This window comes from Salvia hispanica, chromosome 2 (assembly GCF_029641045.1).
Source record: "Salvia hispanica isolate PSC_SH4W2 chromosome 2, Shi_PSC_v1, whole genome shotgun sequence".
Classification (NCBI taxonomy): Eukaryota; Viridiplantae; Streptophyta; class Magnoliopsida; order Lamiales; family Lamiaceae; genus Salvia; species Salvia hispanica.
This window is the reverse complement of record NC_142693.1, coordinates 65074861-65087445: the sequence shown is the minus strand read 5'-3', so window position 1 is coordinate 65087445 and position 12585 is coordinate 65074861. Positions and strand designations below refer to the sequence as shown.

The following is a 12585-nucleotide window of genomic DNA, read 5'->3' as shown; positions in this document are numbered from 1 at the left end:
AAAAAAAAACATATCATATACGTTCATCACCCAACTTTTATCTATCACATTTCAAAATATTTTGAACTGCCGTGGAACCCTCTCACCACTCTATTGTTAGAGTTTGTATACTAGAAATCACGTTTCGAGTGATTGAATACTGTAAAACTCTTATTTTATTTTCCAATAAATAAAACAGATTATTTTTTGTCATAATGTTGTTATGTTTTACATTTAATGGATGTTAATGCATGTTTAAATGTATAAGTTAACTTAACAAAGTCTAAGTCTTTGTTTTAGTAGACCGGTTGTGGGCGTCGTCCACTTTAAGGTAATACGGTCAGTTCTAAACAAAGAAAAAGATGAATTTCACAACCTAGATGGAATTTGACTAACCATCGAGAAAGGTTGCAATGTCAGTCCGCATATTTCTAAGCCTTACTGAAATAAGATGACATTGGTGTGGTATAGCACTGAACGGATCTAATAGCAAGACTTGCCTTAGGCTATCTACTGAAAGGCGAGGTCTTGATAAATATTTGTTTCTTAATCAATGTAGGTTAGCATTGAGCATACGGTATTGATTATGCACTGCTTTGACTTATCAAATGGTGCGGGTTTTTCGTAACCCAATGATCCTGATATATTGGGTAGTGGTGATCGATATCTAGCGGTGCTAGGATTGCTATTATATTGAATCGTGCGCGAGCTGAGTCTCGTTTGATAATGTCCTCAAGAGGAGCGCGAAACAAGGTTTTATTATTCGGAACCTAGCTAGTTGGAGTGTGATTACTCTATGAATAATAAATAAGCGTTTCATGCTAAGTCCACTCTTGGAATTAATAAGAAGTTAATTAATTAAGTCAATAGCAGACATTAATTAATTAATGGACATTTTAATCTTAAGCACGGGAAATGAAAGTTAAACGGAAACCCGGATTACTTGTAATTTCGGATTTGGATGGGGAGAGTTCAATATTACTTCTGTAGTGGCTGCTCGTAATATTCCAATTATAACTTATATTAAATTGTGGGTTCAATTTAATTAGTAAAAAGTAAATTGGATGAGCCCATATCCAAAACCTTCCATAGATCCCTGTCTGGGCACAAAAGGAACTTAATATAAATAGGAGAATAAAGAAGACAGAAACAACACAATTTTATTTTCTAAAATTTTCGAAAATATCAGCTCTCACAAGCTGTAGGAATTTTCGAATTCCTCTCCTATTCCAAAAAGGATTTCTTCTGTCTTCTTTATTTAAGTCCTAGTATTCTAGTAAGATCAGCCCACACTGATATTGGGATACAGTTCGGGAACCAGAGAGAAGATTTGTGGTTTAGTACTCAAAGCATCACGTGGAGAAGAAGCTAGCCATCTTCAATTCTTTGGCTTTGGAGAATTAATTAGGTATTTTCTGCTCCGTAGAAAAGCATGTTTTAGGTTTCAATATTCTTAAAGCATGATTGATTCAAGTTATGAGCATGATACATGTGATAATTACGCGAATAGCTTTTGTCTAAATAATCTGCTAAATAGATCAAACTTATTATGTGATTAATTTACGCGCCCGCTTCCGCTGCCGGTTCCAACATCTATATGATACACATTTATCTGCATGCAAATATGAGGAGCTGAAGGTTGCCAAAATGCGTCAGCCGCCGAACCTAGTAACTTGTGGAGTTCCTATGACCCACGTCAATAAAAAACGTTACTGATATCTTATTCCTCAAAAATATTAGTGGTTTATATGAGCCACAACTCAGTGTATATAAATCTTACCTTCAATTCCACAGCCCAAAAGTCAAACACATTCTTTAACCAATATATATAACAATAATCAACAAATATTAAAATTAATTCCATATACATATGCATATGTCAATCTGTTTATTTTATTATTTTGTGACAAATCAAGTCTGACATCTGCCCGGGATTCCATTGTATCTGACCCGAAGGTCTCATTGCCATTGTACATATATATATGACCCGAAGGTCCATTGCCATTGTATATGACGTGTAGGTCTCATTGCCATTGTATACATATATATGACCTGAAGGTCCATTGCCATTGTATATATGACCCGTAGGTCCATTGCCATTGTATATATGACCTGTAGGTCCATTGCCATTGATCAGCCCCGGGCATGACTGTTACAGATCCTCTTTAATCCAATGATTCAAATAATTCCAAACCATGCGCAAACATATCAATTGCATCAATTACATATTTCTATCATATTTCATCCAATAATACCATTATAATATATAACATATATCCATTGCACAAATTACATATTCATATCATCTTTCATAGTCAATATCAAATAACACATAACTATATCATGTTCATATCATATAATCCAAATATTCACTCTAAGTCAACACATAGCAATTAACCACATAATGCATGTAAAATTAAAAGTGTGATTTATATACACATGAGGAAAACATATAACCTGGTCGAGCACTCGGTTCCTGTTTCTCAATCTATTAGCATTTGATCCTATAGAATACATAACATTTAAATTAGTATTCTTATCGACATATTTTCAGTTCATGATAGATCTAATTAGTTATCAGATGTCTAATGTTTATAGTATAATTGTAATAAGCTCTTAGTTTATGATATCGAATATTAATTGTTTACTACAAATGCAAAATTAGGGACTTGATGATAAATTCAAGAGCAGACCCGCTTATGACGCTTAGTCACGTTTATTTTACAATTCAAAAGGTTGAATATGGGTTGAGCCGTTCTCAGCAAGCATTTCTCCTGAATTAATCCATCTTTATACAACGAAGAATTATAGTATGTCCATTATCTCATTGTGATATATACACTGATACAAAAGGAAATTCCTAATTTCATTTGATAACATGTTTTCTTACTAAATCCTCCTTTTATTTTAGTATATTCAAAAATCTGCTTTAAAACTAATAACAATAAAAGTGATATGCTTGATTAATTTAAGCTCAAAGGTATCCACACTTTACATAAATTTAATTATAATGTGTTGATATACAATATTATGTAACCTAAAACGTAGTATTTGAATATGAAATCCCTATAAAATATATTAGAAGCAAGATTCTATATATGAAACAATTTTAAATTTGGAAATTAGAACCTTATTTACAGGGTTTAAATATATGATACCCTAATTTTTTGTATTAAGACTTATTTAAATGGAAGAGCACCTTAAGCTTACCTCTACGCCCACCAAACAATTGTACAAGAGCTCTCTTCCCATTCTCGTCTAACTTCTCCGAGATTTTTCTCTCTTTAATTTCTTTTATTTTTCATTCTCATGACACACAAATTATATGTATATTATTAATTTGCCTTTTTTATTTATAAAATAACCAACTTAGTGTGAAAGGAATTAATCCCAAGCATTATTTAAAAAATTTTATTCCCTTAGTCACACAAACATAGGACACGTTACTTTGACACCTTTCATTACCATTTAAAGAGTTCAATACTCAAGAATTCATTTTCTTATTTTACTAACCCAAATTTACATTAATATAATATATAATACCTGTATATTTATATATGTACCACACCAAACTAAGTAAATGTATTCATACATGTGTGCGTACTATTCATTACCTAAATTATCACAATTGGTTTTAATAACTATAATTAATGATTAGGATAGCTACTTCATATATTATTTATTCATATATTATTTATGATTAATTATCTTATAGAATATCTTTTAGTAATTTTAGTATGCAAGTACAATATAAATGTGTAATAATAATAATGATGATAAATATGGAACAGGGATGTCATACTTTATTTCAATATTAGATTTAGTTTTATAAAATTAAATTTTAAATTTTGATTTTTAAATATTAATAAATTTTTATTAATTATTAAAATTGCGATTAAATAATAAATTAATAGTTTTAAGCAATATTTGATAGTGTCTAATATTTAATCAATAAGGTACGACGACGCCTTAATTTTAATCATAGATAGATCATATAACATGATTTATTCTGAGATAAATATGCATCTAATATAAGACTAATATAATTTTCGTTTATTAATTTGAAAACAATCAAAATTAACTAGAAAATTTCAACAAAAATTCTCCTATATCAAATTTTTAGTAGTATCTAATTTGGAGTCAATTTCATAATTTTTAATTACAAGCAATTATAACAATCGATCGAAGGCTAAATAGAATAGCTCTTGTTTTTTCCATCATGATTAATCTGTACTTCTTCAATTCAGCTGAATATTATATTAAATAACAAAAATTAATAGTTTCAATATTTATAGTGTTCATGAATTAATAGTTTTAATTGAAAAATTTATTGATATTTAAAAATTATAATTTAAAATTTAATTTTATAAAATTAAATCTAATATTGAAATAAAGAAACAAAGTGAAGGATGAAAAAAGGGAAGAAGAATGATAATTTTGAAATAATATCAGATTTAGTATATCACTAAAATAATATCAGATTTTAAGTGTAAAAAGACCAAACCCCCCAAACCTCCCTCCCCCCAAAGATATTTTCGTCACGAAACAGTGAAAAATGACCATTTTCGAGATAAAAGCTTAGTCCAGGGTTGTTTGGGGATATTTTAAAAGTCCAAGGTTTATTGTCGAGATAAACGCATAGTCCATGAACTATTTTTGTAGTTCTCTCTAAATAAAAACATATATTATCATCTATTAATGATACACTCAACATTTAGACCTCTACCAATGCATTTTTTCTATGAATGCACAATGAGTATTTGAGTAATTTTCACTAAGTATGTGTTCTGTTTTTTCCATTTCGATGTTCTTTAATGGCCATTCTTGATTGTGCATTGTAGTTATCCACCGTATCTCGCCATGTGTTTAAATCCGATCTAATCTGGGAGGATGCGACCCGACTTAATTGACACACCAATTTCGACCATAGTTTCCTAAAAAATATGGAATTTGAACTATAACTTAATGATTTTAAGAAGTTGAAAATATTAAATGAAATGTGTGTAGTGTGTGAAATGTGTGTAGTGTGTCTAGTGTGTGAAATGTGTGTAGTGTGTGTAGTGTGTGAAATATATGAAGTGTGTGTGGTGTGTACATTGTGTGTATATTTACCAAACATGTCAATTCAATTTCATATCAATTCTTCATTTTACCAAACATGGGATTTGAAATTGAATTATAACTCAATTCCTTCCAATCCAATTTCATAGAATTCCAATTCCAATTCCGTGTTCCAAACACACCCAAAGTGAATTTTAATTTTGAAATGATAATTCAATTTCAAAAGAATTTCCCCAAAATGTGAAATTAAAGGAAAGCAATTGAAATTTGAATCAGTATTCTAGAAGCTGTAACAAAAATCTGGAATCAGTGTTGTTTGTAGAAGCTAAGACGAGACTAAATATACAAGTGTCAAATTACCAATTTAAAAATGAGAAAAAATTAATGTACATAAATTATATATATACATTAATATTTTTAAATTTTTAAATTTAATTGAATTTAATTAAAAATTATCTGTTGTATTATTATGTAGCTATAAAATGATATGTAAAATTTCATGTCAAAACATGATTTCGAGCTTGATTCGAATTAATTATACAATATTTAATAAAAAGAAACTATTTATTTAGCAAGAAAATTATGAAGTTTGAATTTGTTGTTAGTTAATCAGGCTACAAATTTTGTTTTGGTAAAATTACACGACATAACATAGAAGTCGAAAAATTATAAGTAGATATAACTGTCAATAAATTAAACAATAATAGTTTTTATTCATAACGAAACTAGGCATACTAGAATTCAACCAAATTCTATGATTTTTTTTTACAATTTACCCTTATTTAATATTTTAAATTGTTAATTGATAATTTTGTAAGATATAAAAAAAATATATATATATTTCAACTACAGGAACGAAGGAGTGCTAGTACTTAAGTAAATTATGCAATTTTATGCGATCATATGAACAAAATATTATCAAAATCAAAAATATAATACTCCCTTCGTCCATGAAAAATAGGACATATTGTGAATTATGCATGAAAAATGGAATACACATGTTCTCCCAATTTGTATTGTGACATTGTTGTGCTTGAATATATTTTCGAATTTGTTGGTGACAATTTCATTTCTCCATATTATCCGCAACTACCTTACTAATTATGGACAGTTACAATGAAGCTGTAATGAAGTTCAATTGTATCAAATCACAGTGTTCCAGTTTTGAATCCAATTGATAGGATTTGGTCTTAGTTATGCATTAAGAGCATTGTCTCACTATTAACACAACCCAAGATAAAAAACAAACAATATATACCATTAACAAAACATGAAATACGTATAACAATAGAATGTGTAGATTATTTATGCATAGCCATATGAATACATCAAAGTTAAAGTAAAGACACTCACTTAGGCTCTCTAGGCGACTGCGAATGAGCCCCGATGATGTTCGAGCCTTGAGATGTGAACAAGTTTGGGTATGAAAAATACGGTTCATCGTCCATCGATGGCAATCTCTGCGGTAGGTGAAGAGCATTGTCGCGTGGTGAAGAGGAATCAAACGACGAAGCAGGCGTTAGCTGCTGAGATATCGTGTTGTTTTGACACCCGTCAATTTGGCTTGGGGAGGCCGAAGCACTGCCAGAGTCACCATTCAAGGTGTTGGTGTCGTTATGCTGCTGAGGAGCTGAGAACTCGTTGCTCCTTTTCTTGGAGAGCTCGCTTATCCGGAGCTGAGCAATGCTGGCAGCTGAGCGTGCAGCTGCTGCAGCACGCTCAGCTGATTCAGCAGCTGCTCTAGCAGCAGCCAGTACATCCTCCAAATCCACTTGATCACTGTACATCTTCGAGATAGCTGGAGATGGACAATTATCTCTCGCGGTTGCAGCGACTGTTTCTGATGATTGTGATGGAGGAGGAGATATGAATGGCACGAACTGCTTCGCTTCTGTAGGACCTGCTTGCGCATTCAGTGAAGCATCTTCCTTTGCAACTGATTTCTCAAAAACCACATCCCCAGACTCTGATTTGTTCAGGTCTTCTTGATCATCGTCTGATAGTGCAGATTCAGGGAAATGCAGCATCACCGGTGTTGAGACAACGGGCTTATTTGGCTGTAATGGCTGCGTTGGGACATCTGGAAATTCCACAATGTCATAATCCGAATCCGAATCAGACTTTTCATGGGCAGCAGGTTCTGGTGTCTCATTGTGCTTTTCTTTTGGAAGGGGCACTTTTGAAGCACTGACGAACTGCGATGGCCCATTCTGGAAAGACGAAGGGCGACACAAAAAATAAGATGAGGACACAGAACTGCAATCAAACAGCAGCTGTTTAACTTACCAGTAAGTCTTCGTGTGGCTTTAACAGTTCATTTTCTGTAGCAGTAGAATCCCAATCGAGCTGATGCTCTTCAGCAATTTCCTTTAGAAGATTCACTTTTACATCGGGTGCAGGAGCTCGGATTGATAGAAGCTCCACCAGCTGCAGTTAGAGAACAACGCATGAGGAACTGAATGAGGACTGAACCTGAATGGTTGTATTGAATCCGGCACAATTTTTCTAACCTGGCGATTGACACCACATTCGGGCATCAGCTCAGTTGCAGCAATTACAAATTCTTTACCGTATTTTCCTGCAAACAGTAGTTGTGCCTGTAGCAACTCTGGCAGATCGGCACACCTTGGTGCTGCAAAGCATACACTGGAAATTGCCTCCTTCAAGTCTAGAGGGCATTCCCTGATATACATCCAACACAAACATGAAGAAATCTCACTCCAATCCTTTTTTAGGGGAACTGATAAAATGACAGAACCAGCATTCTCATAGAATGAAGAGCACTGTGTGAATATTCATTGTATAACTAAAACCATCGCTTTGACATCCAGAGAACGAAAAAGAAAAATAAACAAGGATATCGATAAAATCAAGAGCTCTTGTCAGAATAGCTCTTTTTAGATTAATAAAACTTAATCGAAAAATTAAACTCATTAACTTATAATCGCTAGCCAGCACAAACAATGCTCAGAACCCATTATTACAGTCTACTATCGTCAACTATTACTGATAAAGGCCATTATGAAAAGAGAGATCAATTACCTTTGTGCTTCAATGATTGGAAGACGGACAGCAATGAGCTCGCAGAAGAGCTCAACTATCTCCTGTGCAGCCATCATCTTCTCTTCTCTTATAATATGCTCTACCTGAACACCAAAAGTTGATAACAAATCCATCATTCCGCCCAAAAATTCCAATCTTTCTCTGTGAAGATGAAAATAAAACAACCAAACATCTGGATAATTACAAGAAAACAGAGAAAATGAAACATATCCATACGCGAATTCGAGCAGTGGCTTCTTGACCAGTTTCAAGCAGCTTAGCGATTTCCTTCCGCATCTGCTTTAGCTGAGCCTCTCTCCGGTTCCTCAGTAACTTAATTCGAGGAATCGTGAGTTTTAGCAAAGTTTTACTGTAAAAACACCAAACAGCTGCAATCAGACCTCATATTAACACAAATCACTACCAATCCTGTACGGAAATCCCTAAATCACTAAGCAATACAACAAATTAAACACGATTTAACCATCGAATCTACACGGATTAGCATCGACCATATATAATCCACTAAATTCACTACAGTAAAACCTCCAGAAATAGAGCATTCCAAGCTAAATAAAACCAATTCAACCACATCATAATCCGATGAATCGTGAGTTTTAGCAAAGTTTTACTGTAAAAACACCAAAACAGCTGCAATCAGACCGCATATTACCACAAATCACTACCAATCCTGTACGGAAATCCCAAAAATCACTAAGCAATACAACAAATTAAACACGATTTAACCATCGAATCTACACGGATTAGCATCGACCATATATAATCCACTAAATTCACTACAGTAAAACCTCCAGAAACAGAGCATTCCAAGCTAAATAAAACCAATTCAACCACATCATCAGAATAAGATCGAGATCGAATTATTGCAGTTTGCGAAGATAAAACCTATTTACAGACTTGCGAGTGAAAATTAAACACAGTTGAAGGTAAAGGATTGGGGATCACCATTTGGCGGCGTTGAATCGCTGCTTGAAGAAGGAATCCATCATCGACAGGCGGCGGAGCTGAATTCTTAGCTGGAAACGGCTTCTGATCGTTTGCTTACTATGTAAGGATATTTACCAGATTTATTCATTGGATTTTCATAATAATAATAATAATAATAATAATAATAATAATAATAATAATAATAATAATAATAATAATAATAAAAATAATAATAATAATAGTCCTCCATTTTATATTAGTATTTCCTGAATTATAGTAGTAGTAATAATAAAAATTACTATAAAATTACATCTTTTTTTTGTTGTTACTATAAAATTACATCTTTTAGTCATAGATTGTTATATTTGAAATTTTTTTGGTATGCGTATGTCACATTATTTGTGAGCACCTTCTCAACGAGACTGACTTATGATATTGCAATGAATTTTTTTTTAAATGTTGAAAAATTAAGCAAATCATGAAAATTTTAATTAATGATATTTCTTGATTGTTTTAAAGTGAGCAACGAGGTTATTAATTTTAATCTTTTCATCTCAAACTCACAAAATCTACAGTATATATAGGTAGAAAAATTATCTACGAATAATTTGAGTAAATTGAGCGTTACTATCAACGAGTAAATTGAGTATTATCAATGAATAAATTGAATACTGAAAGAGGACACAAAACTACAATTTGAATCATATGACTAATTTTAAGAAACAAATAACGCCATTTATGCCAACTAATTATCTCAACAAATCAAACTTCAAAAATAAAGCTAAAAAAGATTACTCATAGAAGAGTGGAAAATTTTGCAAAAATCAAAAGTTTCCGATAATAAAGGGCAAGGCCGAGGCAAAGAAAATAAAGCTAAAAAAGATGGCCGGGCCCGCAGAGCTCGAACTAGAAGGTGCTGGAGCCGGTGCACTGGCCGGCGCGTCAGAGGTGGGAGACGGTGGCTCTGAGATGGCGGACGCCGGCGGAAGAAGGGGAGCAGCTTCTATACACAAATAGCATTACCTAGTAAGTTATTTTATGCAAAATAGATTACTATAGTATATATTGAGAAATACATTGATTTATTCTAAAATATTTTATCTTGAATGAAATGGATCGGGTAAATGTCACGTGACATGGTACATATATACTCCCTCTGTGCCGGATAATTCGACTCATTTTGACCGGACACGAGTTTTAAGAAATGTAAAAAGTGAGTTGAAAAAGTTAGTGTAATGCGGGTCCTATTTTTATATATTAGTTTTATAATAAAATGTAAGTATGAATGAGTCAGTGGAATATGTGGTCCACTATAAAAAATGGTAAAAGTGAAATGTGTCAAATTATCTGGGACGGACCGAAATGAAATACTTGGTCAAATTATATGGGACGGAGGAGTATGTTACATGAAAATTATTTATATTTTTGAAAAATAAAATAAATAAGTAAATAAATGACACGTGGGACACAATTATAGAGTAATAACTCAAAAATGTACCTGGAGATCCATTTGGCGTGTTAGCAACTGAAATGAAAAACAAAAATCATTACATAAATAAAACTAATGGTAAAAACTTGCTTCGATCTTCCATAAATAAAGAAAAACACCACATTTCACATTTCACCACTATTGATTTAAATATATATGGTCGATGATTCAAATCACGTGAGAGAGTGAGAGCAAAAAAAATAAATTAAAAAGCACATGTAGAGCATTATAGAACAAAATTTGTGAGACTAACAGAGAATAACTCAATTTGATTGGTAAGACGATTCCTCTCTAAGTCTCTTATTAGGTCGAGGATTAAGTCATCCACTTTGCATGAACACTCTAGGTTGTATGTGTGAGACGCGCATCTCAGTTCGCGGCGGGCTATAGGGGAGGACGCGTCCGCCCCGGAGGCGGACGAATTCGCTGGGGCGGAAGGGGTATCGCCCCGAATACGGCGTGGACGAGCCGGAGGAGAGAGAAGCCCGGCGGCCGCCGCGGCTATCTATTGTGCAGCGAAACCGCCGCGGTGGTCGCCGTTTCTGACCTTTTTTTTTTTTTAATTTTCGTTTTTTTAATTCTTTTTATTGCTTCTTTTAAATAAATATACAAAAAAAAATAAAGTGAAATGTGGCTAACAAAAGTGTCCACTATTGCTGCGGAAACTTTTTTTTGTGGCCGTGGACAAATAAAAAGTGGCTATGGACAAAAAAAAAAGTTGTCCACCAAAAAGTGTCCACCTATAGTGGATGCTCTTAGATCGATGGTTCAAGTCATGATCTAGATGTGTGTGAGAGAACAACAGAAACATTGGAATTAATATTAGGTCAAGAATTCAAATCGCCTGATACGAATAACGTGTGTGTGTATGTGTGTGAGAGAGAAAGAGAGAGACCATTGCAGTTAGTGACAGCAGGTGTAGCAACACCACAATACACCGGCAAATCACGAGCCCTAGATATGTCGACAACGACGCCCATGTTGGCCGCGGTAGCCAACGCATCACACACACAGTCAGCATTCGTTTGCACCAAATTCCAAAACCCAGCGCAACACGCGGCGCGTGGGGCCGTTTCTGGGCCGCCCACCGCTAGGAATCCCATGCAGTCCACCATGCCGAACACCAGCGACGAGCAGCCCGGGGTGGCAGCGCCGCTCACGACCGCCGCCGCTGCGGCAGCCCACATTGCTATAATTAAAGACAAATGCTTCATTTTTAATTTGCTCTAGTGAGGAAAATGGGATTTTGGTAATAAAATGTTTGTTTGATTTATGTGTTGTGATATTTGATGCTATTTATAAGTTGTAACGTTGTTTGTTGAGATAAGTTGGGAGTGCGTAACGTTTGACTCTCTAAATTTTAACTGCTAATTAGAGTTTGTCGATTTTACTTGTCTTCGTAGGATTTCGGATTCTATTTATTTGGCTTTTGTAACAAAAATGTAGAAAGGAGAGTGTTATATTGCTAACTCAATACTTAATTGCTAACTACAACTCAATATACTCATTAGATATTCAAATTAAATGCCTAGATCATTAACCACAAAATGTCAATACGATCAACAAAAAACGTCAATAAGGCTATATGATTAATTCCAATAAAAATCAATAAGGGTATTAATGTCCAGTTAGTTATAACTAACTTTTGAAAGAAATCCCAAAACTTTAAATTCATATAACATATATCAAATTAAAGATAATTTTATAAGGATTCCAACGATATACTACATGCATATGTTCCGACGTCAAAATTTGAAAAAAAAAATCTAGAATTTTCGTATTTTTCGTACACAGGCTAATGTCAATACAGCTAAGATAATATGTCAATATAAAGCATATACAATGTCAATCCTTCTCAAAGCATTGTGTTGATATTTTCGAAACACTATATTGACATTTTCATCCAAAACCCTAATTTGGCGTTTTTTTTAATTTTTTTCGATTTAATTAATAAAAACGAAAATTACACGTGGCAAATTGTAGACCACACATTTTTTAAAATCATGTGGCCTTAAATTAGTTGTAGTTAGCAATTAAATGATGAGTTAGCAATTGATCACTCCCCA

The 12585-nt window shown here is 33.4% G+C and overlaps 2 protein-coding genes across 2 annotated transcripts; both read right to left on the bottom strand.

The window, feature by feature from the left end:
- Positions 1-6277: 6277 nt before the first annotated feature.
- On the bottom strand, positions 6278-9172 carry LOC125200666 (uncharacterized). Its single transcript, XM_048098378.1, has 6 exons — positions 9049-9172; positions 8320-8452; positions 8083-8186; positions 7551-7722; positions 7327-7467; positions 6278-7250 (listed from the first exon to the last, which is right to left on the bottom strand). Exons 1-6 carry the CDS (start codon positions 9090-9092, stop codon positions 6390-6392), a joined length of 1455 nt encoding a protein of 484 aa, XP_047954335.1. The 5' UTR covers positions 9093-9172; the 3' UTR covers positions 6278-6389.
- A 571-nt stretch (positions 9173-9743) lies between these two features.
- LOC125200667 (non-specific lipid transfer protein GPI-anchored 4-like) lies at positions 9744-11772 on the bottom strand. The gene is made up of 3 exons (XM_048098379.2): positions 11415-11772; positions 10529-10555; positions 9744-10033 (listed from the first exon to the last, which is right to left on the bottom strand). The coding sequence occupies exons 1-3, from the start codon at positions 11731-11733 to the stop codon at positions 9855-9857; spliced, it is 525 nt and encodes a 174-aa protein (XP_047954336.1). The 5' UTR covers positions 11734-11772; the 3' UTR covers positions 9744-9854.
- Between the last annotated feature and the right edge of the window lie 813 nt (positions 11773-12585).

Bases quoted from the DNA above. Each gene is read 5' to 3' on its own strand.
- LOC125200666 (XM_048098378.1), bottom strand. From the start codon at position 9,092: ATGATGGATTCCTTCTTCAAGCAGCGATTCAACGCCGCCAAATG. The intron at 8,453-9,048 runs GTGATCCCCAAT...GTGTTTTTACAG, and splicing joins CGATTCAACGCCGCCAAATG to TAAAACTTTGCTAAAACTCA. The intron at 8,187-8,319 runs GTATGGATATGT...TTTGGTGTTCAG, and splicing joins AAGCCACTGCTCGAATTCGC to GTAGAGCATATTATAAGAGA.
- LOC125200667 (XM_048098379.2), bottom strand. From the start codon at position 11,733: ATGAAGCATTTGTCTTTAATTATAGCAATGTGGGCTGCCGCAGCGGCG. The intron at 10,556-11,414 runs GTCTCTCTCTTT...TTTTCATTTCAG, and splicing joins TGCTGTCACTAACTGCAATG to TTGCTAACACGCCAAATGGA. The intron at 10,034-10,528 runs GTACATTTTTGA...ATTTGTGTATAG, and splicing joins CACGCCAAATGGATCTCCAG to AAGCTGCTCCCCTTCTTCCG.